The 27,692-nt window shown below is 43.0% G+C and overlaps 1 protein-coding gene and 1 pseudogene across 1 annotated transcript; both read right to left on the minus strand.

Annotated features, from left to right (window-relative positions):
• Positions 1–1,176: 1,176 nt before the first annotated feature.
• Positions 1,177–21,840, minus strand: LOC142784601 (glutamate receptor ionotropic, kainate 2-like; annotated as a pseudogene).
• Positions 21,841–24,356: 2,516 nt separating this feature from the next.
• LOC142784641 (glutamate receptor ionotropic, kainate 3-like) lies at positions 24,357–27,685 on the minus strand. The gene is made up of 3 exons (XM_075883070.1): positions 27,506–27,685; positions 25,418–25,471; positions 24,357–24,527 (listed from the first exon to the last, which is right to left on the minus strand). Exons 1-3 carry the CDS (start codon positions 27,602–27,604, stop codon positions 24,444–24,446), a joined length of 237 nt encoding a protein of 78 aa, XP_075739185.1. The 5' UTR covers positions 27,605–27,685; the 3' UTR covers positions 24,357–24,443.
• Between the last annotated feature and the right edge of the window lie 7 nt (positions 27,686–27,692).

Consider the following 27,692-nt stretch of genomic DNA (forward strand, 5'->3'; position numbering starts at 1 on the left):
TAAATGCTTGGCACATAGATTAATTAGCATGGCGCTCGGATTATTTCAATTGCGTGCGCAATATTTAAGCTGGCACTTGGAGAAAAGTGAGTGGGAAAACCTGTAGTATCTTGCATGTACTCGACGCAGCGTGGTTTTGTCCAATGGTACACAATACTATGTAGCATGCAAAAAGCAAGCAGAAATGAATGAATTGCGCCGAAGGAGTAAGGTGAAAGTGGAGCTGTAGTAATTATATAGGAAGTGAGTGGATGATATCTTTGTACTTAAGTTTTGTGGTGCTTGCCACAAAACCGTTAAAAAGCAAAGTATTCGTATATACGCTTTCATAGGACCAAGAAAGATGCGTGGTATTCTAGTGCCTTTGTGAATGGGGACAATTCTCAAGATACATTCTTGTTGGAAGAACTGTTCATCGCAGTTCATCAACAGTGGCGTCTGAGAAAGTTTGTATCATGTGGATGATCTTGCAATAAAGAAATACCTTACTTGCTTCTTCACCGTTGTGTTCACACAAAGAGGCGCCAACGTTCATCGCTTTTCTTTGAATATATCAGGAAGGCCTTAGTGGCATGAATGTGGTACAAGGGCATAGATGGCATAAAAAGGCTAAATAACGAAGTTCTTCTTTGAAGGGAAGTCCTAAACACAAAGTATGTTTTGTTGATTATATGGCTGCCAATAGAACATGCTCTTTTCAAGCTGTAAACATTTGATAGTTTGATGAGGGCTACTTGCTTCGTTATTGAAATAATAAACACTCATAAAGATGTTCTTAAGATATCATAAATGTTTAAATTTTCAAAACAAGCAGCCATTACAAGATGCAAAGAAGGACGTAAATATTGATGCCAGTGTGGAGTTTTCCTTTAATCGTTCCAACAGCCATGTGTGACCCATTTTTACAAAACGCGCTACAGGTCACATGAACAAGATTGGCAGCTATTCTGCAAAATATTTGTAGTCATAATGAAAATGCACTTTATTAGACTAATGATCAGTGCTCAAGCAGAAAAAAACGGCACAATCTCGCAGGAGCTCTGAGCATTTCCACGCATATTTTTTTCCTCTCTCTCTCCGCACAATTTACAGCCAGGAAGGTTTCAAACCATCTTAAGTGCAACACAAAATTTCACGAGAGGATCAATAGCAATTTTATTTGTGTATCTTGCATGAACTTTGTTTCGCTTGTCATGCTTCAGAATCAACAAAAGCTAAATAGTCCCCTTCATGCGCTGAAGTGTAAAAGGCTCAGGCACTTCTTCAACTGCGTCCTAATCTCGCTTTAAAGAACAACTCGGCGAAAGCGATGAGGCAGGCCAGACCAAGACCAGCAAGGAGAACGACGAACACACCACCGACTGTTCGCAGGCCCAGCCCGCTAGCTGCATCAGTCCTAGATTCGCCGGTCTCGGTAGTAGGACATCGTTTGAGCGGATCCCGTACGTTCCACCAACGATCCTTTAATTTTTGCAGGGTGCCGTGCTCCTGCAGCCGTAGTAACGTTGACGACAAGATGTTTCGGTATGGCGACCCTGCACGAATGAATCATTATATGACATGCTTTGTTAAGAATAAAGTTTTATTCCGGGACCCACGAAGACTGCAGTAACGTATTTCATTCCAGAAAACCACGTAGAAAAATGAACGCAATCAAATGACAGTGCTATTCATGGTCGCATTGAGGGGCTAACGTTCACCGAATCAACTTAGGTCTTTATTCAGTTTATACAGCAGAACATCCTTAAATAGCACGTTCTATCACAATATGCAGTTTACGTTAAAGAGAAAAAAATTATTGTCCTTTGCCTTGTCTTCGCAGCAAGTGCACCTCTGCGCATTTATTCATCATTCGTGGAGACACGTACACATTGTTTTGCAGTCGCATAATCTGATGGCGTTACCACCCCTTTTTTAAATCTTACCCTTTCATCTCGCAGTGATCTAGGCTGACGAGATGATGTCACCGTCTGGAAGCGGAAAGGTGAAGCATTGTATAATGACCAGGACCTCCGCTATTGGCTCCTGCAGGTCGTTGTTCCTACACCTCCGTTTCATTCGATGCCTTTACCATGATAGAAGTGCAATTTCGTCAACGTCGTGGCCCACCACGATTTGGCGACGTTAGCCCAATGCTCTACTTGCCTCATACGATCTATCCATACGAATGATAGTTGTACGATGCATCCCTGACTTACCTGGCTAAAACTTGATTAAGTGAAACTTTGGGCCAGTTGGTATATTAGTGCGAAGTACGAACAGCACGATTCCAATACGGGTACACAAGAAAAAACACTGACAAGCGCTGTACAGTATCTTCTTGTCAGGGTCTCTTCTTGTGTCTACATGTTGAATTCGCATTGTTCCTAATTCATACGGACAACAACGCCGCTATTATAACGCTGTGCTTCACACTTAACGTTCACCCTGAGAAATATCGCTGCCAGGCTAGAAGGTACAATCAATGCGCGTTGCCTTTCGCTCCAAAATGCCATGGGATGGCGTCCTTAGCGCAAGATGTGAGTCCATTCAGAAACGCTCTTCCGGCTTTCGCACGACTTTCTCTGCTTGCGCTCTTATCGGTAACTACTGCAGTTACCACATAGCTTTGTTTATTCTTTGATCATGCTATTTAGTTGTCGGCTTGGAGATGTGCAACCAGGTGCTAACGTGTGTGTATCTACGTTAAACAGTGCTGTAAGTACCAAACAACAACAGACATTGCGCAAGCTCTCCTATATCAATGTACAGCAAGCATTTACCTACTTCGGGAATGACAGGTTTTGCTTTCGTGTTATGCCACTTTCTGTGACGTCGGAATTACCCGTTCATTTTTTGCTTCACGGACATGAACCCAGCTTCATTTTGACACCAACTTTACCGGCTACATGTAACTTGGGATATATGGGACAATATTGCATTACTCACTATATTTTAAAGTACTAACAGACCTGCTTATAAACAACCATACAACATCATCTTAAATAGGAATTAGCGTCAAAGACAAACACAGCTCTAAATTTCTTCATTACGCGCTCATTGGCATATAAGACATTCTAGAGAAAAGCGGGGACAGTGTCAAAAACTATAGGCAGAGAATGTTTACCTGCATACATAACTTCGATGAAATGATAATGCAAACCCTCAATTGACTTAACACTCATTAAATAGGTTGCCTGTGAGATTTTTGGCCTCTTTATGCACTAACTTTTATTAAAGTTGCATGAAAGAAACGTGTATTTGAAATTCTTTCATTATTGTCAGAAGAGGATTTGTCATCAAACATAGATCTTAGTTTTTACGTATCAACGTCGTGCGATTATAAAATTGCAGTTTCATAGATGAAAAACTATCCAAAAAAGACATGCTGACGTCACCTTCATTACAATGTTTTTACATAAAGCTCCTAATGACACGGTTGTTTATGAGCAATGTGTCATATATTAAAGTATGGTTAGCGCACAATTGTGGACGATGCAGCAAGCCAATTGAAGAAATATGATAGGTGTAACATTTATAGACAAGAAGAGAGCAGAGTGGAGCGAGGAAATAAATGTTCATTATCAACATCAGAATAAATAACACAACAAAATGAGCATGGGAGGGGTATGCAGCGTGAGGTCAGGCACTCGAAGAGGACTCAGAAAGTTAGTTGGGCAAATGACATTACCGGTAGTCTATAGAAATAAGGTGAAATTAGCAAAAACGTCGTCGTATCAATCGCACAAAACGGGAGCCCGAAAGAGGCACCTGTCCTCCTGGGGTGAGTGAAGTCAGCCTCATGATAAGGAATATGACAATAATTATATTGAATATGAAAATGAGACACGTTTTACAAATTAAGGCTCACCATGTGGCGTTGCGATGCCGTAACCCTTGGAGTCTAGAAGACCACCAATCTGCTTGAGTTGGCACCGTCTTCGTACCACGTACTCAATGCTCGTAGACTCCATGAGGAAGGCGTAGCCACCGCGTTCCACACGCTCAATGCCCTCCGCGATAGAAGACACCGTGTCTTCTTTCATGGCGTGCCACATGATCTCGTACGTCTCGTGCCTCTACTCCTGCGAAGCAGCGATTCCGATAATATGAACGGAAAATATTTATTTATGTGATGCATGAGCAGGGTGCAATTGCTTTCTGACTTTTTTGAAATAAATTTGGACAGTCTCAAAGCGCACCAAGAGCGAAGTTTCGCTTTAGAGGGTGAGCTTTTCATTGTGCTTGTTTTTGTGAATGCCGATACGTTTCCCCTTCGGAATATTTTGACAAGTAGAGATTACACGAAGAAGTAAGCGACACTCACTACAAGAAATAGTAATAAACGGAAACACAAGAAGAGTGTGTCTTGTCATGGCGCTAGCTCGAAGTGGCATTAGGTTTTTAGAACAGCACAACGGAATTGGTCCCCAGAAGAGTCGAAGTCGTCCATCCGGCTTGAATGTTGCGAAATTGTAATAAACAAAACAAATGTAAAATGAGGCAATGGTTTAAGCCAAGGGTTGTACAGAATACATAAGATATCCAAGCATAGGCTTGGATCGAGTGAGAGCCCGCTAGCTGCAGTTATATTTACTGAAATTTGATTTATTTCGTTACTTAGATGTGTAGCCTTTTCTTATGAACCACTGGAATTGTAATCTTTCCTCAACGACATGCTTTTATCTATGTGGCCTCTGAGATATGCGTCTACAGCGCTGCAAGATGCTGGCAGAGTCGATATCGAAGGCTACGCAGAAAAAAGCGCAGCTGGTGCTCCGCCTATATGGGATTCATCAGGAGAGGCCCCACATGCCTGAACGAGCTAGACCACTCCAAGACGCGAGGTCTCGCTTTCCACGACCTCGGAGAACTCCCCTGCCGGCCCGCAGTTGTGGAGAACAGAGATAAACCGACCACTTATAATGAAATTACGCAGCCCTTTTATCTCGGCTTAAGAGGCTTTCCTCTTCCAAACAATAGGGTAAATCGAGCGCAGGCTTTGACTCTCGGTCTACTTTCATATCAATGACGTTCACCCACAAAAGTAATTCTGCCAAGAACTGGGTATCAGGATGCTGAAAGTAATGTACTTCGGAACTAAAATCAATTCGAAAAGTTTATTTAGAGATAACACTTCTAAAAAATAAAAATACCTATTTGACAAGCAGTCAGACCATCTTTGTTTCCCGACAGAAATAACAATGTTGATTGAAAGAGCTGAGCGTTGATTTATGGTTGTATTGAAGATGGCACATACTTACTACAAAACTGTTTTATTTCAATACTTAAAGGGGCGATTACACCAAATTTTCAAGCCTGTTGTGGGTTTCTTCTGTGTGCAAGGACTCTCCACACGATCAGTAGGACACAACAAAAGCGTAGAATATATTTTAACTCCCTTCTAAAAGTGAAGTTGAATGCTCACTCTTGCAATCTAGGCAAGTCGCTTGCGCAGCAACACTGACGTTTCTAATGGCTGTGCTTCAATTATTAGACAGCACGTGGACAGTCTGCCCCGCCGCGGTGGTCTAGTAGTTAAGGTACTCGGCTGCTGACGCGCACGTCGCGGGATCAAAGCCTGGCTGTGGCGGCTGCATTTCCGATGGAGGCGGAAATGTTGTAGGCCCACGTGCTCAGATTTGGGTGCACATTAAAGAACCCCAGGTGGTCGAAATTTTAAGAGCCCTCCACTATGGCGTCTCTCATAATTATATGGTGGTTTTGGGACGTTAAATCCCACATATCACTCAATCAATCATGTAGACAGTCTACGCAGACTGCTTAGAAGACAGCACTAAGACCATTCTGTCCGAGAATTGGAACACGTCTGTACGGCTTTTACGCGACGGTGCGCCAACTCGCGTCGAGAAGAGAAAGCCAAATAAAACAAACGTAACAGTTGTGTTTTCTCGCTTATTTCGTGTTTAAATCTAAAAACTTTAAGCGTTACTCGCATTGACCGTCTGAAGAAGCATCTGCTTGTGTATTGACGACCATTCCAGCGAGATTTGATCTATTTCACCGATGCGCTGAGCCGCCATCTTGTTCAGACAGCAAAGTACCCTGCATCGTATTTCTCTACGACGCGGTCTTCTCGGAGCGGTCTGTTTTGCTAGATACGTGAGAATCGCAATGGGACTTAAGCTGGCCGCCATCGATTTAGCTGTCTATTTACCATCTACGGTGAGTATTGAAACACACCCTGAATAGGAGAAGTAACGGCAGTTGTCGTGACGTCACACCACGTTTGTAGTGACGTGGGTGACCTCCACCATCTCGGAAACGCATTTTGTGAACAAGGAAAGAACTAGCATGCCTGCTGTTGCGAGTGTGCTGGCGTCCCTTGCAGAGGCACTTTGTGCGTCTCTGAAGGACTCTAGGTGCTTTCGAAAAGACAGTCGACGCGTCGTTCAGAGACGCTGCGCGCGTCTAACAGCAGGGCTGTCTCATCCTCCATCAGCATCTTGGCATTTATATAAAGTCGGCGCATCGAGCGTCGGGCGGCTTCCTCGTCCACGTAGTTCGAACGTTGTAAATGTTTCAAAGTGAAGCCATAGAGCAACATAGTATATACGGGACGGTTTTACGCTCTCCCATAGCAGAGTACCTAGTACTTGTTATGCCTACGAGTCCACAGCGAACGTCCATGCCTCTGAAAAAGGCAATCTGTGTCAAGGCCAGCACGCGAGCCCGCCTGACGCGAACAACTCAACGGCGTCATCACGCAGCGTCGACTTTCTGCCACGCACGCACAGTGAGTCACCTCGGCCAGCGAGCCCGTCGAGCAAACAACCGGTGCCTTCCTGTCAAGCGAGTCTGACGCGATGCGTGGCGACGTCACTCGTCGTTCGGTGCAGCCACGTGCAGCGCAGCGGCTTCAGATTCGATGACGTGGCCCAGCGGCAACCCCATTGGAAAATTCTGACCTCACGACCAGCGGCGCTTCTGGTTGGACATTTGGTTACTCAAAGAATCCACCCTTTGCATATAAAAAAGCTCTGCGGCGCGTCGTGAGCAGTAGACCTATGTGTTAAAAAGAAGAGCTCGGCTCTTCGGGTCTCTAAGCTGTCGGCCCCAGTGCCGAATTTGTAATGTCTCTGTATATATGCTGTACATAAACCTTGTTTAACTCACCGTCATCTCGTGCGCTCGTCTATCAGCTCTGCGCAGAAGCAGTGGCGAGCTGAGAAACCTACGCTACCAAACGGCTGGTGACCGGGTCGCCGGAGTCGGAGCAGTGGCGCCTTCGGGACCGTGTTGGCGTCGCCGTCTTTCGAAACAGTGGTTGCAGCTGTGAGATTCGTGGCGCCCTTCGTAACGTCGTCGGAGGCGCGCTTCGCAACAATGGCGTTACGTTGTTACGCGTTACACAAGCAACAGGTCACAAAAGGAAAGTCTAGACATGCGTGTCATTAACAACATGACTACATGCCACGATCATGATGCACTCGCGGCCGTTTCGCTAGCGCCCCATATACTGATTGATTGATATGTGCGGTTTAACGTCCCAAAACCACCATATATTTATGAGAGACGCCGTAGTGGAGGGCTCCGGAAATTTCCACCACCTGGGGTTCTTTAGCGTTGTTACGAAGCGCGCCTCTGACGACGTTACGAAGGGCGCCACGAATCTCGCCGCTGACCTCCACTGTTACGAAAGGCGGGGACGCCAACACGATCCCGAGGGCGCCACTGCTCCGATCTCCGCCGAGAGAGAAGTGATTCTTAAAAGAGAAAGGAAGAGAAAGTGAGCCTCATTACTGTCTGCTTCAGTGAGCGACACCGCCACAGTAGCTCACGAGGGATGGGGGTGAGGAGGGATAAAAAAGGAGGGATCGCAACATACTCTAAATCGTTACCCACTCTTTCTAAACATAGACATAAACGCTTTGTTTCCTTCTTGCTGCCTTTTTCCTTGCCACTGCCTCGATGCTATTGCAGCTGGTCATGGCGACTGTTAGTGCGTTTGTTTTGCTGGCGCTTGGTGTGGCACGTTGTGCGTCACATCCTTGTGTGCTCACGTGACCAAGCCACCTATGCATCGACGTCACTGTCCAATTCGGAACCGGGAAACCAAAACCCGAAATGGTTCGCTTAAGTAGAGTAATAATAAATAGTTTAGCGAAAATACACGAATCTTGGTGTATGTATCATGCTTCCTGGAGCTGAAGGAAACGCTTACAGCAAAGAACATGCATGCCACAAATTTGGTGGCGTCATTCCTTTAAAGTGCACTAGTGAACCCGAAGGGAATCAGAAGTTGACCAAATTTTACGCAGTAGGGGCATTGCAGTCACCTAATTGAAACACTCACGTTGCCTTAAGGTTTTCTAGCTTTTTTACAGTGAGGTGTATTCAAGCTGAAATACGTGGCGCAAGGTTGACAAAGAAAAAAAAAGACGAGACAGAAAGAGCGCCAATTCTCGTTCCAGGGCTGAACTTCCAACAGACATGACCTAAAAGTAGCATGGGGGCACAACTTTTATCAATACCTCTGGCGTATCTGTTTCCAACTTTATGTCACTTTTAGAATTTTACCTTCGTAGCACCTTTGTCTCTTTTAATAATGGGTTGTTTATTCAACAAAAGGGCATTTGTATTGGCTCCTGCATTGCGCCTGTCCTTTGTAGCATTTTGTTGGCGTCTATTGATCGTGCTTTAGAAAATGCCGTTGATCCAGGAAAAGTCCCTAAGATGTTTATATATATGGACAATTTCCTCGTGTTGTTAACTTCTGCTAACCCTGTAACGCACTCTAGCGAGGTAGATTTGGTTTTGAACCTGTTCCTACAACATGGAAAAGGCTTGATTTTTATGTATGAACTGCCCATTGACGAAAGCTTGCAGTTGCCGCTGTTTCTGTCTCATCTTTTTTCTTTTTTTTCTGTTTGTCAACCTTGCGCCACGTATTTCAGCCTAATATGTACCAACTATCCAAACATAACGTACTGTTAAGATGTATTCAACTAATACATTTATGTTCATCCTTCTTTTTCTTGCTCATTCGCCTTGTTTATTGCACTCACCACGTGAAGATATACTGATATTACGACTTTTGGGAAATTTTTGGAGCCTTCCACTATGTCGTCTCTAATAATCGTATTGTAGTTTCGGGACGTAAACTCAACAAAATATTGAATTCAGATTTCGAAGAAATATGACTTTACTAACAGCACAACAATTGGATAATTATTGCTATTGTGATAACGATGTTGTTCAATACGAAATATATTATTTTAACAAGACAACTTGCTTTATCTTTGGTGCATAGTGCCATTATAAGCAATACTGGACGCACTTATCAGCAGCCGATTATAATACTTGTCGCTTATAGACGATGCCATACCTTGAACAAGGTGTGAGTCGATCCTGAGCGAACGCATCCGTAGCGCACGGCTGACTGCTTCACCAAGTCTTCGGCACTCTCGATGGGTGACAGCAGCCTCTCTTTAGTCAGGAAAGCTACCAGGTTAGCCGTGTAAGAGGAAACCAGCACGAAGGAGAAGATCCACCAAGTTGCAGCAGTGATGCGTGCTGAAGGTGCCCTGCACAATATAATGTGTTACGTAAAATTATTTTGAACAAAGGACGGTCCCCAAGCAGGCCAAAGGGTAGAACTTTGTCGACGCAGTGCCATCCTATAGGGAGTGTGCTACCCTATATGTTTTGTATATGCTATGTAGATGCATGATGTAGGATTTCTGACGGAAATAGGTAATCATTCAAAACTGCACTGACAGGTTATGTTATGTGCCCTAAATAACTTTTTGTTGTTAAACATATAATCTCACTGACGTTTGTTTTTATGTGCTACTTTTACTGCATTTTTGTTGTATTACTCATCCCCTCTGTAACGCCTTTATGTGCCCTGAGGGTAATCGAAATAAATAACAAAGGAAGCTACGAAAAACGAGCCAAATATAAGTAACGTGAACATTTCAAACTATCTTCGAAGTTGCGTTAAAAAACATGTAAAAAATAGGCAACCAACAGTCGGGATGTGCACAAAAAATCGTTGCTCTCTGAAGAACGGAAACACCATATGAGTACTTTTCTGTAATTTTTGCTACAAAAAAGTCACCAGGCCACAACAAACTACTGCGAAGTATCATATTTGTGAAAGTATGTTCTCATTGTTTCATTTTGAATATTTATGTTGGATTCACGCCACCGTTAAATACTTTGTTGCTGTCTATCGTGGGGCAGCGTCATCTCATCGATAGTACTTCAAACACGTGACATGGATTATTTCAACCGAGATGACCAAAGCCTAAGGTGTGTCACAAGCATTACCAGTTCTTACCAACGGAACTGGAGGACGTCTTTAAGAGCAAAAACAATACACTAAGGCGATTAGCCACATATCTCCTCAATCTGTCAGCCGAGTTTCAATCTCTGCACAACGTAACATTACTTTTTAGGCTTAAAGTGTAACATACAACTTCGTGATTAGTCATTCTGGAAAGCTATACGGGCTTTGAAAAAATTGGTGTCAATTTAATTAGTCAGCGTAGTCATATCTCACGCAACAGAATAAAGCAATCTCTTAAGCGCTAACATTTGTCTTTTGAAGCATCTTTTTTATCAGCATAAGGTCGAAAACCCGACATTTGCTTAGCTGAAGTTTTCTCTTTATTATGAAAGACATAAAAGGTAGAGAACGAGAGTAGCAATATCTAGCTTTATTAAAGTCTACGCAATGAAGCAGTGGATGAAGGAAAGACAATTTTCTTCTTACCTAGGAAATATACCACATTCCTGCCTCGTGATGGCGCTAACTATGAACCAACAACTGTTAGGGAGAGTGAAGTCACTTTGCACCGTTGGCAGAGTTTTATTTCTCCAGCTGTCAAAATATAACGTCTCTCGTTGAAGCTCGGAGGAACCGACTGCTTCCTGACCCTTGATGATTCCGAGCCTGGCACGGCCACTGTTCGTTTCAGTGTACCAATCTCCATCACTGCGCGATAAACTGTTTCCGCAGCAGCAGCATCCATAACGTCGTGATACGGCACTATTTCAGCGACACACTGCGCTCTGAGCACGAGCGACGCACCACAGAATTACACTAACTGCGACGCACGCCCCAGCGACACAAAGCCACACTTCCCCCGAAAGCGGAGACAAGAAGAATAGAAGGAAACGCTTCTGGTTGGTCTTCTTGTAGAGTATGCTGACCCCCAACGTCATGAAAGGCATAGTGAAGTCGACAGATTGCTCGCGCTCTGAGGTGATGGTCAGGTCACCGATCGCCAGGTCTGTCTCCTGCAGCGAAGACGTAGGAATTGTTGAACAGTTAAGCCGATTAAAATAAAGAGAATTTGCTAGAGATGAGGTGGGTTATAGGTACGCTTGTATACTGAAAAACGTATGACACTGCAATTGACTTCAAGAAATTTTCAGATAATTTTGGTGGTTGGTACATTCAAATAAAAGCTGTAAAGTGATTGTTTCGAAGTATTTGCAAATGGAGTGGCAGCCAGTATTTGCCCTGAAATATGTATGGTTGAAATGTCTCAACAACTTCACTAAGCTTAGCTAATCAGTCTAAATCAAGCCACCTGGAGCTTACAAGCCTCACTTTCCATCTACGAGATGGTATCATTTTACTTATTACCCAATTGTTTTCGGCAACGTCATCCCTGATCATAGGGTCAAATAGGACAAAGCTTTAGAGCACGGCGTTCCGTTCACAGTGAAAAGAACATCACAGCTTGCGTTTAAATTTATTCCTACGAAATGAAAGTGGTTAGGATTTTGGTGACTATAGTTCAAAAACAATATCTTGACTCCTAATATTAATATCAACTATAAAGCACTGCGGCTGCTTGACCCTTAGACAGAGTTACACAACTAGCTACGGTCTTTTTCTTTATGCTGGCGTGTAAATGCGGTGGACAAAGAGCGAGGGCGAATACGTATGATGCATGCCACATCAGCCATACTGAGTTTTTACGCATATGACACAAGCAGGTGAAAGCTGTCTATGTATGTGAACCAAATCTACGGTATGGAGAAGTTTTTTTTTTTTACGAGATAATAACAATACCCTAAGCTGGTTGGAATTATAACTTATTGATTGTATTAGGAGCGGCAGAAGCTAGACGATAATTTTATGTTTAAAGTACCATTTATTCTGAAGACAATAAAGCGTTTAAAGCCTAATAGAGTTCATATCGGTTGTATATCTTGAGCCGGAACGCAACCAAACTTTTTGAAGTACTGCATGGACTACTTAAGAAGCATGTGGAGTGTTACAATTACAATCTGCACAGGCAAATACAACAGTTGTCCTAAAAGCTGGCTACCGTGTGCATTGATTTGTTGGAGTACACAGTGAATTTCCTGAATCAAAACTTACCATGTCCACAAGTTCGCGCATTAGGCCATTCCACCTGCCCTGTGAGTCACGGGTTCCGTAGGCGCCATCTCTGACGAGTGTGAGCCGGTAGCGGAAGCCCAGCGTTGCGGATATTTCACGGAGCAAATCCACGCAGTAACCCTCGAAGTGGTCGTTTCCTTCGAGCTTGTGCGCGGATTTCTTGAGCATGACGTATGGTGCATTCTGCAGTAAGCATCGTGTAAGGCATACGCGAGATCCTCACTCTAAAGTTCAGACGATATCGCCTGCATGTTTTCGGCTTTAAGAGGCTTTTAGCTTTTGTCTATGCAAGTTTACGTTACCGTGCTACCAGAAGACAGAAACACATATTTTTGCAAAGTTTCAGCTCCCCATGCTAAACTTTTATGTACGTACGTAAACATATACCTTCTAGTTTGTGCAAATCACTAAATTGTGAAGAAAAATGCATTGTAACTATATTTGATTTTCTTAAAATTGAATCATAACTGAGGCAAAACAGCAATAAATGTTTTATTGCTTTAGCCTATACTATTATACAAATACATTGGATTACCGGATGATGGTGTTGACACCTCGTGATGACATGGACACGTTTGTTAGCGCCTAGTACTTATTTATTCATTTAGTTATTTATTTACTTCTTGTATACCTTCATCGCCCCATCGGGCAATACAGCAGGGGGCTTACATAAAAAATATACAACGTAAACACACTCACAATATATATATATATATATATATATATATATATATATATATATATATATATATATATATATATATATATATATATATATATATATTATTTCACGAAAGGCAGCTTTACCCGGCAGACCACCTACTAAACAGAAAACTAAGTCAGGCGCCGCAACTTACACCAGGTTCTAATAGTGAACGACGGGCTCACCAATATCGTCGTTATTCTCAGAGTCTTGTTCTTCAATACGCTGAGTATTTCGTCCTCAAACATCTTTTCTGCTCGAGTAATGTTTATCCCTGACGACATACTCCACGTTCCAACCTGAGAATAAACATGCAAACATGAAAAGTACGAAGATTAGGCAAGAAATGCCATCACAAAATCTTCCCAGGGCGGCACTTTAAGTTAAAGTTAGTTTGTACGCGCGATACGAAAATGAAAAAAAGAAGATACCTCGAGCATGCTTAACTTTCACTTTTTGAAGTAGGATGGGATGGCTCATATTGTCATACACTTCGTCATGCTCCACCATGCCATAGGCAACACCCCATGCCATAGGCATGGGGTGTTTATGCACATGACATTGGCTTTTTCGAACTATTATAGCATGCCTACTGCAAGAGCAGGTGTGCCATGCCCACTACGTCATACTTATTTGATTCGAAAATTGACGAAATACCCGCCCACAAGGCGCGGCGCGCATCTGTGCAGCAACCCACTTTGTAATGAGCGGGCTGCTTCAAACATCTGACTTATTGCGCAATTCGCACGTTTTGACGCCTGGTGCAATGGTAAGATCCTGCAACGTAATACTTCTTTCATCTAGATGGTCCCTTGGTAGATGATGTTATTATAACGTTTTTCTAGATTGATTGATTGATATGCGTTGTTTAACATCCCAAAACCACCATATGAATATGAGAGACGCTGTATTGGAGGGCTCCGGAAATTTCGACCACCTGGTGTTCTTTAGGGTGCACCCGAATCTGGGCACACGGGCCTACAGCATTTCCGCCACCATCAGAAATGCAGCCGCCGCAGCCGGGATATAACGTTTTTCTTAGGCAGCCTGAAGGGTGTAAGTGGCTCTCTGACAGAACACCGACTACCCGCAGAAGGTACAAGTTTGACTCTCATTTGAACCAAAATTTTTAAAATATTTTTATTCACATGCACTTCGAACTTCATCTCTCGACCACTTTCGCTGTCTACCAAGGATTCCCCTGCCAACACCGATGCCGAAATTTCAGCTAATACAGCCGTTTGATGCTATCACATTAAATTATCTTTATTGTGAAAAAATTCGGCGAGCTATAAAAGCATCAGATATTAACAAAGAAACACAAGCATGCTTTGCTACAGTTGCACAATACAATATATAATCAACTGAGCAAACGAGATTCGTTGTCCACGAAATTCAACGACCACGTGAAAATCACATTGTTCTATGTAGTGCATTACAACGCAATGTCATACTTACATCATGACAACGCATTATTCGTTCATTCACTATTCATGCTCAAGTTATACTCAACAGGATTCATAATGTGAAATGGTAAACAACTGGTGTTAACTTAAACAAGGCGGCAGAATATCTGCTGATAAGAGCAAAATAAAGTGCTCTCCAGATTAATATTAGAAGTTGTGACGTAAGTTGTGCAGTCTTTGTTGTCATATGTTACATGCATCTCACACCCTGTCCTACAATTAATCACAGTAGCGTCTGAGTGGTGTGACTATGCCTGGTAGGTGACAAGTGAGAAGGTGTTAACTGATGTGAGGTCGTGTAGAACCTGCGCAATGTCTTACATTTTAGGTCCTCGAGATACGCTTATAACATTCTTACCCTACAAAACAGAAGTGCACCCATCTAAAAGGAGGTGCGATTGCATGTAATTTTAATTATCCGTGACGTCCCTTCCTTTAGAAAATTAAGCGCACGTGTTGTCCAACACTATATGGTGAAAAGAAAACACATTTTCAAGGTATTATTGTATGTGAACATGTGAGCTAAATGTTGCTTGTAAACCACGTCAATGCTAAAAACCAAATATTCAATGTTGAAATACAATGACACAGCTAGATCAAGGTTTTCTGCACTAAGCGGAGCAATCACATTGCAACGGAAGATAGGGAGCGCACGTTGTGTGTTCAAATGGTAGATTGAGAACAACCGTAGAGCACGGATTGCTCTTTAGAGCGAAAATTCTTCCTCCGCCAAAACTGGTGGATTTGGCCGGAATTTCACGTGACGTATTCGGTGCGGCCGCCTTTCATCCAATCAGCAATGGATGTCCATAAAACACTTTGCGCTCGCTCACGCCCAGACATGCTCATTTTCTCTATTTCCGCTCACAAACTGCTTCAGTCGAGATGCGTGCGCTCCAGTCACAGATTTGTGAGATACCCGGCTTGGATCTGCGCGCTCTTTTCGCTGTCTGGGTCCGCTACTAGAAGTCGACATCACTTACCGAAGTCAGTCCCGTACGCTTGACTTTTGCCACGTACAGGGACACGTTTCTCCGTCGGCCCGAAGAATCCAGCCAAAATGGTCCACTCAAGCCCGAGAAACGAATCTGCCAGAAACAAGATTTAGTGAAAGGAAATTTCAAACAACTTTTACCCAGTTCTTCACTGTGAAAATGGGCCACCGGGTAATGTATGAGAGGATAGGCAAGGAAGCCGCAAACTTGTTCACTATGGACATCAATTAGGACCATCAATATAGTTATATTCGCCTTGTCTAATATGGATAACGTTTATCTGAGCTTAGCAACTTTGAATGCAAAACAATATTCAAGGTTGTGCTTTGCTTAGGCTGACAGCAGCTTGCCATTGTTTACCAAAACGTATCACACTCAGAATGTCCTCCAGCGAACATTTTTACAAATAACACTTCCACGCGTGTCACTTTTCGAAGCCGGCTGGCTAGTGGCGAAACGCACTTGGCCAAGGCTGCTTCTATAATAAAGTCAAAGCTTAAAATATGAGAATGGGCTACTTCCTTCAGTAAATAATGTCAGATTGCGAAGACAAAACAAGGAAGAATGCTTCTCATTGAGTAACTCTCTTTCTTTGTTCTTCGCCGATTGATAAATTTTCAAAACCTCTTATCATAAACAATGCTTAAGGCAAGAGTACCCACAAAACATCTGCTCATCTGTTTGGTGTTGAAAAACACCTGTCTTCGTCGTCGTCGCAAAAAACAGGCCAGCTCATCAACGTCTTCCTGATTTTTTATGTGGGGTAACGTAAACTGATCATTTTGCCTAATTGCCTTCACATCTGCATAGAATATTCGTGTCCCTGAAAACACCCTCGATATTCTCCTAAATGCAAATAAAAAACGCCTCTCCTGCAAATAGTAAATATGAGCACGTATTATGGACGTACATTGAGCAAACGCGAAAAGCACCTTGCGTTGTCGCCGAAATAACAGCAAGACTTTGATCGAAAAATCAATCTCCCAACTTCCACATACATACATAGCGCCGGTAATTGGTTGTGCTTGTTCGTGATACTTTTACAGCTACGAGGTCCTCATTAGTCACTTTCTGCCGAATATAATTCCATTGCCTGTGGCTCTGTTTATTCAGCGTTTTACACGCTTTCACAGTGGAGAGTCTGGTAAGGTGCCTTATCAAATCCAAACCCTGATCAGGTATTATCCAGAACAGCCCTTCTGGCAGCGACTTCTCTTGTGCCTGATTGTTAGACTAAGAATAGTGAACTATGTGTATACTAAGTGTCCTTGTCGTGAAAACCTTGCCTAGCACGCTTATAGCCCAGTATACTTTTCCTGTTCGTTATTACTAGAAGCGGATTATAACGTTACAAACTTTGCTCGCTGCTCCCTTTATTTGTCGTTTTAGTATGATTACTTCCACTTCTATAATGCAGCTGCTAGCTGCTTTTGTAAATATACTTAACTATATCTAGTGGCCTGTACAGTGGAACGCTGTGACGGCACTTTTATTTCTCTGACAAAGAAAAGCTCCGGTGTCAGATACAAAAAAAGGGCACAACCTAAGTGCAGAGGAAATCGATGATATTAGAAGTACGATTGAGAACTGTTGATATGTCACTTCAAAATGAGCACAGCGTTACGAGATGGAGGTAAATGATGCCGTGAATGACTTCCATGTCATAATTATCATGTTTGGATTGGTCGTTTGGCTTCGTCAACAATTCACGTCACTTGTTACCAAATTTAGTATATGGGGAGCTAGCGAAAAGACGGCGAGCAAACTATGAGCGTGGTTTGTTGTCATATTCTTACATGATACGCGTGTCCAGATTATCATGTTTGCACCAATCATATATTTGTCATTCATTGACGTCACGCAACACCGAATTTGGTATATATGGAGCTAACAAAACGGCCGCGAGTGCATCATGAAGGGCCCAATATACCCCATTGTAGCCTTGACGCGCGCGCACGCTGGGCACAGCGACGCTAAGGTAGCAAAACGCGAGCACTCTATAATCTGACGCCAGGTGCGACTAGCGTTCACGGGCACGGCCCGACGGCAACCGAGAGTAATCTCCTGTTTATTATGCTTACACCAGCATCATACTTTCGTCATCCCTTCACGTCCCCTAATACCAAAGTAGGTATAAGTGATGCTTGTTAAACGGCCGCCAGTGCATCATGAGCGTGGCATGTAGTCATATTGTTATATAACACGCATCTCATGATTATCATATTCGCACCAGTCACATACCTTCGTCATTCATTCACGTGATGAAATACCTAATTTGGTATATGTGACGCTAGCGAAACGGCCGCGAGCGCATCATGAGCGTGGCGTGTAGTCATGTTGTTACATGACACGCATGTCATGATTTTCATGTTCGTGTCTGTCGCTTGCGTTCGCCATGCAATCATGCCATACTATACCATATTTTCAACCTGCCATGTGAACGAAAGCACCGCAAGAGCTGCAGAGCCAAGAACTTTAAAATCATGAGATTCATGACATACATGACATGATTTTCATGTTATGACTAGTAAAATATGTTCTTCATAAAGTCATGGTATGCCATACAGAGTTTGGTATTTATACCATTATCGAAACGGCCAGGAGAGCTTAAAGTCGTAGCCGGCTGGCTAGCTAGATAGCCGCCTACGACTTTTAGCTCTCCTGGCCGTTTCGATAGATAGATAGATAGATAGATAGATAGATAGATAGATGGATGGATAGATGGATAGATAGATAGATAGATGGATAGATAGATAGATAGATAGATAGATAGATGATAGATAGATAGATAGATTTATAGATAGATAGATAGATAGATAGATAGATAGATAGATAGATAGATAGATAGATAGATAGATAGATACGCTTAAAGTCGCCGAAGTTCGCTAAGAAGTGATCGCATTTAAAAAGTCGCGCACACATGCTGTGCACACCCAAGAAGTGACCGGCAAGAAATCGAGACGTTGTAGGAGCCGGCAACTATCACAAAAATGAGGAAGCGATACTTTTTCGCAAGCCGCACGATTGACATCTCTGTGTCCCGAAAATGTGTGTTCAGCCGAGAAGTTGACATGAACCACAAACTCGCAACGTCGCTCCAACCCTGGTAGCTCAAGCAGTGGAAGTAACGTCACCACCTGCGGAAGGTTCAGAAAGTCCCGAGCAACTCGCCAAACCGACTTTGATCACCGGTTGTGGGTGAGGACTGAATGCTTTTTTTTTATTTGTGCTGCCCACATCTATCTCTTGCACTTCCTGTTGCCTGTATTGTTGCAATGCTTGCTTCGCCACCTTACGATTACTGTGCGTCCGGTGTTTTTGATGCGCGCAAACTATCTAGTATCCCATATGTTACTGTCATTCATGATAAAACTCTCACGCGCCACTAAGTGGGTTCTCTGCTATGCTTGCTATGCTCTGTTATAGTACTTCCATCATGCGTCTTACGTTGCATGTTGCATGTGCTATTCCTGATGTTACGGCCATTGCTTACTGTGTTCGTTATATTTGTGGGCGTGGGTAAATCGCAGCGTAAAATCTTCAAGTATCATTACGCTGATTCATCTATTAGCACTTCACACAGAAGATGTCGTGGCTTCCCCTGAGTCATTGTTTTGATGGCGAAAACGATTGCTCTTTTGCCGTCATAGGCCCAGCCACATAAGTCCAGCAACCTTTGCGTTACGCCCCGCCGCGGTGGTCTAGTGGCTAAGGTACTCGGCTGCTGACCCGCAGGGCGCGGGTTCGAATCCCAGCTGCGGCGGCTGCATTTCCGATGGAGGCGGAAGTGTTGTAGGCCCGTGTGCTCAGATTTGGGTGCACGTTAAAGAACCCCAGGTGGTCTAAATTTCCGGAGCCCTCCACTACGGCGTCTCTCATAATCATATAGTGGTTTTGGGACGTTAAACCCCACATATCAATCAATCAACCTTTGCCTTACCGCACCACGATACCAATGAGCACGTTCTCTACATATAAGTACGGCCACTAAGTACGGCGAGTACTGCTAAACACGGCTACATCTATACAGGAATGTAATGGAGCAAAAGCTATAGAAAAATATTCCATATGCCATAGCTACTACATGTATGACAGCCCTAAAAGAGCTCTGCCGTGCATTTCTAGTCTTCTTCAAATCTACACTGTTACAACAAATGTAGTTGATATACAAGAGCATCAGCACGGATAAAGGAACAGCATAATTAAACTTTCTCCGCCTCATTTATTAGCAGCCATCAGGCGTGTGTGGAAATAACGCCAGTGCTAAGCTCAGCGATAGCCTCACATTTCGAATAGAAAAAATTTATCATTGACTCATGAAAAGAAATAAGATTAAAGACTGCTTGCTTTCGTTATTTCGTGACGACTGCATCTTACAAGGCGAAAACAAGAAAAACGTTTGTTTTTCGTAGCAAACACTAGTTGGAGAAAGTAACGAAGAACGAGGCCTGCAGTAAGTAATCTTGTTACATGCAATGATTGAAGGTACCGTAAAAAGTGTGGGTGACGGGGGGACATCTTAGCGAGGTTTAATGTGCAAAGGTTTGTAAGTTGGTACTTCTCATAGTGTAGAACACCGCGAATGACACGGTACCATTCTCAGTCTTCCTCGCGGCGTTAGGTGACTCAACGGTTTCATTTATAGCAACAACACACAATGTCATGGCGGCTCTTAGGAACACTCCTTCCTATCAAATTGGCATACGAAGTCTCGCGAGAGATTATCAATGTCAATGTATACCAACGATTACTACGCACTATGTTGATTCACGCTCAGGAAGTTGGCATTGTATACCTCACGAACAGTCTGTGCCATATCGTGTAATACTTCTTAACAAGGTTTGCTACCAAATATATTCTATCAGTCTCACTACTCATATTTTAAGTAAACCCCTCATTTGTGAAGATGTAGACTTCGCTATCAGAAACAATAATTCTCAGTTATCTTCTGTTTTTTTTCAAAACCACGAAATTAAAGATCTTTGTCTACCTTTCAAAGAATGTTCGGTGCCAGCCATTTCCTATTAGTTTGACTTATAGCACCTCATTTGTGAAAAAATAGACCTTGTTACCGAAATTACAAAATATTGGTAACCTTGGGTTTCTTCGAATCACGAAATTAAACTTCTCTACCTTCCATATCTTGTCTCTCTCTCATACGTCAATGGCGCTCTAAGGTGACGAAACTTCAAACATCTCCACAGCAGCAAATTTACCACTGTGGGCAAGAAAATTACACATTAAGGGCACCTCCTTCAGAGCTTGAGCTAATACGTCTATTTGACATATTTGATTGACAATAATTTATGATTCTTGCGTGATATACACAAAATGTTGCCGTGGTCTCGAAGGCTTAATCGTCCAACAGCGTCAAACCATATGATGGAGCATGGTGAATTGTTTCCTTCATTAGCACCTAAATATGGAACAGATGTTTTTCAACAAACCTTGATATATATTATCGGCACCAAAATGGTCTTATCTATCATTATAGCTGATGAATTAACGTGACTACACAATGCAATTTCAAAGAAGCCAGGTTAGTCTTACTACTAGTAACATCACAATGTAAAAATTTATTTTGTTTGACCGTACATGTCATATGGCCGATGATCTGGTGATTCTATTATATACGATACGAAGTATGTAAAATTTCCAATACAGCTGGACGAATTCGTGTTGTGATTACTTCTGAAAATGAAAAAAAAAACTGCGTAGCGTCCGCCGCACAGCATGGCTTTGAGTCAAAGTCCGAGACAATGTTTTATTCTGCAATGAATACACACGATACTTAACGAATATGAGCATTCTCGCTGCTGTATTGTATGCAGGTTTCTATGAAGAGCCGTTTGGCCTGCGCATTCTGCTTATTGCAACATTGACATGGCACATTTCAATGCTACCTTGGCAAGATTGAAAATTGGAGAGCAGTTATTGAGAAGGTTTGATGACGCAACTTACGATGCTTTGATACGTTCAAAATCACTATTAGACGTCATATTCAAAACAAACATCTTTTTGTGTGTTTTGCACCCACGGTAATCGTCGTAGTAAAATGATGCTTGGAATCCTTCAGGACACCAATAAGAAAGTTTTTCATCCATATAACAAGAGTCGAAACTAATTGTATTGAAGTAAATTTAAGATATTAAATTACCTTTCTCACTGCCTCTTTCAGCATGTTCGACTGAGTCAGGTTCCTTTCCGCAGAGCTTGTACGGCAGCTGAATTGTGGTGGTGCCTCCATTGCACGCGCCTTGGCTAGGCTCTGGATAGCTCGCACCAAAACGATCAGAGCATCTTGAGTGAGAGCCGCATCTGTCTGGACGGAAACACTAGGACTTTTTGCGATAGTTCACTTGCAACGTTGTGAATAACACTGATTGAAAGTGATTATTTCGAAGTTTCTTACACGCCTGACTTTGCCAACCATGTTTCGAAATTTATAGGAAATTTATTACTGTAAATTTTTATATAGAGATAATTTGATAACAAAATATTATTGAAATGCACTGCAGTCGTCTATTGCCCTATCATTCGGTAAAAGGAATGAAAGAATTCGCAGCACATCGACAACAATATAGAAAGCCTGATAATTATTCATGATAAAGGCCAATTTCTACGTCAGGAGAGAATTAGAAAAAAATGATTCAATTGTGACTGACACCTACACACAAGGCATACACCACGTGTTTCTTATGCTCAATACTTTGCAAGCTGCAATGTTCCTCATCCTCTTTATTATGTGGAGTAGCATACCAGTTGCTCTAAACTGGTTAACCTCCGTGCCTTTTATTCTTAATTACTTGGTTCATCTTCACTGAGAGCGGGTAAAGAAATCCAATTGACACGGGTACGTCATGAGCCAGAGAAAATTTGCCGGAACAAGATAACGTGAAGCTGCATGGCTGAGAGCAGATTGCTTGAAAGCGATTGTGATTCATTCTAATCAGCAGTGCCGATGGCTATACATCAATACATTGGAGATGGACTGAGTCCTGTGTCCTGCATGTTTCTTGACCCAGCATTCTCGTTCCCGTTTTGATGATCCGTTACCCCGAGTTTCAAGCAAATCAGGCAGTTTTGTATTTTACACCACATACTTATTGTAATTTCGCAAAATATTGTACTGTTGGGTTCGTTGGTAGAGCATCTTGCGTAGGAGTGCACAAGTTTCCTTGGAAGAAAGTGCACAAGACAAGATACAGGCTCACTTGCAAGTGGGCGTTTTGCCTGTCTTGTGAATTTTTTTCCGAACCACTTCTCCATAACCGTACACAAGGTGATATCTTAACGCGATATCGCCAGAGAGATCGTTTCGCCGTAATTCCGGTGTTTGCGTTGTTGGTAGTGAGTGAAAAATCACCATCCTATGCGTTACTCAAAAATTTAGAACGATGCAAATAAAGTAAGTAAACGATAAAAAAACCTGAAAAAGAGTAAGGACCGCTCCAGGGTTGTTTGGGTCCGAGTGGCGATCGAACGTCGGCCGTTTGCGTGGCAAGTGGATGTTCTACCTTACGACCACACCTCTGATTGCGAATACAGCGAAAAGAACTTCGTGTGCTTGCAAATTCAATGAAAGTAGGTCTCATGCTTACCAAACACATGCGTCTAGTGTAGACATTCATCGAGATGTAAGATGAAATATTGCAGTATTAATGGGTGATACAAGCGTCCATTGCCAAAGGGCGTCAGAATATGTGATTAGCATAATAGCTCCATGGTTTAAAGCTGGTACCTCTCTACAAAAGGACCACTTGGCACTGCACCTATTCCCTTAATGCCCCGTATAGTGGGTGCATAGCAAATTCGAAAAGGTTTCATGCACTGAAGGTCTGAAAATATGTACTAGGAACAAGCTGTCACTATTGCGTTCAACTTCTAAAGGTGAAGCTTTATGCTCCCCAAATTTCTGGTTAGTCCTAAGCAAGTAATCTGGAAAAAACAATTATCCTCTCTGTTTCTTCAGGTAGTTGAATTAGAACATTGGATGCGAAAAGAGTATCATAAAACTATGCAGCTATTCGTGTGATGGTAAACGTGGCAGCAGCTGCAGATATCAGTTTTCAGTGCACGACTTTTTACGATTAGTACACTGCTTTCGGGATAGTACATTGCTTTTGAGAACTCTGCGTTTTCTATATAGCAGTGCATTACAGTGCGACTATTCTGCTATGTTTAACTTGCGTATTGAATGTAGGTAATTATTTTTCTAAGCGATCTATGCATAATCTAGGACACACAAATTTCACTTCTTCTTCATGACACAATTTTTGACTAAAATTCACTGCATAGCTTAGCAGAATATGCCGAAAGAGTTCAGTTTGTTCGGTGCCAGTATCCACCTCGATGTCCAAAGTGACATCTATTCTTACGGGAGTAGCAAACACCATGTTATTTTCTACTCAAAGAGACACAGTGTCCTCAATATAAGAGATGGTAGTTGATGCTTTCAATACACACGAATAATTTTAATAACGATGCCGTGACTGCTAAATATATAAATTTTAAAATATACCTTCTTGCGACGAATTGTGGTTTGAGTATGGCGTAGTCTCTTCAGTGACTGTTATGAATGTTCAACAGAAAAATTGCACCCTTACTAAAGTAACTACTCAATTCAAGCTACTCGACTGATACGCAGTTTTTGCTTGAGTACAGAAACAAGATGTAGGGAGTATTTGAGGCAAGTAAAACAGTGCTAAAATAGCTTATTTCAAATATTTTCCAGCCTGCTTGCAGAGCAGCTTGAATCCTCTAACTGTGATGGCCAAGTCTGTAAACAGAGGTAATACAAATAGACTGCTTTAGGAACTCACCCTTATTTGCTTCCAGGAGACCCGATAAGTCAAGAAGAGTGGGTATAAGCCACTTTTTGTGTACTTCTCACGTACAGCTCCAATGTCTTGTTCTCAGACCTCTCTCTTCAGGAGCATAAAGCCAGTCAAATTTGTCCCCGAGTTCTGTAAGGCTGTTAAGTCGACACTGTGGAGGTCCTGCGCCAATCAGACACTTGGTTTAAATAACAAAACCACGGAACCTAGGTTCATAAACAATCGTAGCATTTTTGTGCAATATACACTTCTATAAATTGTATCTTGTGACTTAAGTTTACTGTTAGAGATCATAAACACTTGAGGCTCGATACGCACCAAGTTCCGAACATTTTATTCCTATATCACCGACAATGGGCAACAATGTATCTTTATCATATTTTTCCACAAAAGCTCGAATATAACAGTCAGGTGGTGATTGATGTCACGCTGTGTCGTGTTATCTAACAGAAACGCCCTTTAAGACCTTTTAGCTACAAATGCAGTAATGTACAAAAAATTCCGCTTATCGTTCGAAAACAAGCGGTAACCTGTGGCTAAATAAATCTATATTTTGACATGACAGCACAACAAATTGACTGTCGAAAAGAGCATTTGGCGATCAACGCTTGTAGACAGAAGAGTTAAAATGGACCAAAAATAAATCACTAATGATAACAATTGAGACAGAGCCACAGGGAAGTCGGTTTTTGCAAACCCACATATTTTTTGTTTTTCATATTTATCGTAGGGACACTCTGGAACCTTTAAGTATGAATCTGAGTGCAAACCAGAATGACCGTTGGACAGAATCCACTATTTCGATGTGCGGCATTTTTTCAGTAATGTTTGTAGACGCATATTGTAAAGAACACTTTCTTCAGACATCACGTGGCAAAGGTCCGTTTTTTAGGACAAGGGCTGGGTGATGGATGAGCAAGTCCATAAAGTTAGCTTTTGTAATCGAGAATTTTATTGCCCCTGCTGTATTATTCTTTTGTAAACCTAACGCCCGAAAAAGCTCGACAGAGAGGACAACATTGCCATTGCAAAAACTCGTCTATGACGCTTACCAGTGTGGTGACGATGAAGTTGTGATACTCATTCACAATTCCAACTCTTTGTGCCTGTAAAAATATTTGCACATTATGTGAGATGCCTTGTGTGTTTCATAGAATAAGGACATTTCGAAAGAACACAAGAATATGTAGCAGCACGTCTAGAATTTGCGACAAAACAATTGTTAAAACCTGCTCGCGCGAATACCTCAAATCAAACACGCATGATGCTCTCAAAAGCTGCTCAAATTCTGATAGAATTCAGTGACAAAAAGTTATGATTCTATTATCTATATTTTGAACACCCAACACAAACCAAACAACCCAACGTAGTTGAGTATGTATCGATTTAATTTTCGCTTAATGAAGGGTAAGATACTGACGAAGGCTGGTGTTCAATGATATTGCAACGGGTATGAGCCAAGAGAGGAGAAGAGGAGGAAGATGTTAACTGGCGCAGACACTGACGTTGTAGACTTCGGGATAAGCCGCCCTCGGACGCTGCGAGTAGCAGATACGATCTTCCAAGTGCCGATTCGTCGTCGTACCCCGATAAGCGCGTTGGCCATGCCTCACGTCGTGAGGAAACGTATGGTGGTGCTGCTGTAGGGGATCGGTTCTACTGTCTGCAACGCCTGGCGTAGCTGACAGAAAGAAACCACTCGTGCAGCTTCGTGAGGTTAATAAAAAACGCAACCGAGCTGTTCGGCCTTCGCGGCGTTCATGGATTTGCTGTGTCGCTCGAGTTGATTGATTGATTGATTGATTGATATGTGGGGTTTAACGTCCCAAAACCACTATATGATTATGAGAGATGCCGTAGTGGAGGGCTCCGGAAATTTAGACCACCTGGGGTTCTTTAACGTGCACCCAAATCTGAGCACACGGGCCTACAACATTTCCGCCTCCATCGGAAATGCAGCCGCCGCAGCCGGGATTCGAACCCGCGCTCTGCGGGTGAGCGGCCGAGTACCTTAGCCACTAGACCACCGCGGCGGGGCGTGTCGCTCGAGTTTCTCACGGACGATTTGCCTCACAGTGGTAGCAAGATCCCAATGGATACTGCAGCTGTCCTCAATGCTTGAAACAGTCGCAACATTCGCCAACCTGCCGAACATTGGCGTGATACGGTGTAGCTTCAAGGTCTCAAATGTGCGGCAATGATGGATCACTTCAGCTACCGAATTGAGGCTCTCCTTGCCAATCAAGTAGGTATACACGTCTTCGGCAGTACCTTCCAGAAGGTGCCCGACTTTGTCCTCTTCGGACATACGAGGATTCGCCGTCTTACACAGCTTCAGGATTGTCTCACTGTACGTGGTACAAGTCTCACCTGGCACTTGAGCACGCTGAAGTAATATCTGCTCGGCTCACTTTCTTTTCGCAGTGGAATCCCCAAAGCACTCTGTGAGTAGGATAGCGAAGTGATCCCAGGCTATTAGCGACTCTTCGTGGTTCTCGAACCACACAAGAGCAGTGTCTGTCAGGAAGAGAGCAACATACTCTAGCAGTGCCGTAGCATCCCAGCTGTTGCATTTGCTCACGCTTTTGTAGTATGTCAGCCATTCTTCCACGTCCTCGCCGGGTTTCCCTGCGAAAGGGCGTGACTACAACTGACGCATCCAGACACCAGGTGTCCGTGCCAGAGGAGTTGAAGATGACTGTAGGTCGCCGTTGTTTGACATCGCCAGTTTCGGTAGTGTTGGAGGCAGTCGCGCGAGGCGTCAGCTTCGGCGAGGACCTAGCGGCAGTGGCTCCATCGTCTTGGGCGAGTACCCCACACCTCCACCACAAAACTCTTACGGTTAAAGTCGAAGGGTGTTTATTAGCAGGGCGGAGTTGATGGTTCGGTAGTAATAACGTCGGTCTCTGCGCCAGTTCAACTCTTCCTCCTCTTCTCCTTTCTCGGCTCATACCCGTTGCATTTGTTTATTTTTCTTGTATGAACGGTAAATTAAATATAGTGACTGAAAAGTAGTTCAGTATATTACGGAAAGGCTAAAATAATATTTTCAAAGACCCGATGGCCCAGAAGACGACAGTAAAGAAAACGTAAGCACACGCACACACTATAGTCATACCAAAATCTAAATGTTCCCGTACATGTCTCAACAAATCACCCAGCTTGTGAGTCGCCACGTCTAGCACGATGTTGTTTTCGCCGTTCTCGGCGATTTCCCGCAGAACGATTCCGGGATTCATCTTCTCCGGAAGTAACCGAAGCGACACCGGAATTGGGAGACTGCCAGGCTGAGTCAAGTGTAAAAGGCTGCGCACCCGCACCAACGCT

Source organism: Rhipicephalus microplus, unplaced genomic scaffold, assembly GCF_043290135.1.
Source record: "Rhipicephalus microplus isolate Deutch F79 unplaced genomic scaffold, USDA_Rmic scaffold_15, whole genome shotgun sequence".
In the NCBI taxonomy this organism is placed as follows: Eukaryota; Metazoa; Arthropoda; class Arachnida; order Ixodida; family Ixodidae; genus Rhipicephalus; species Rhipicephalus microplus.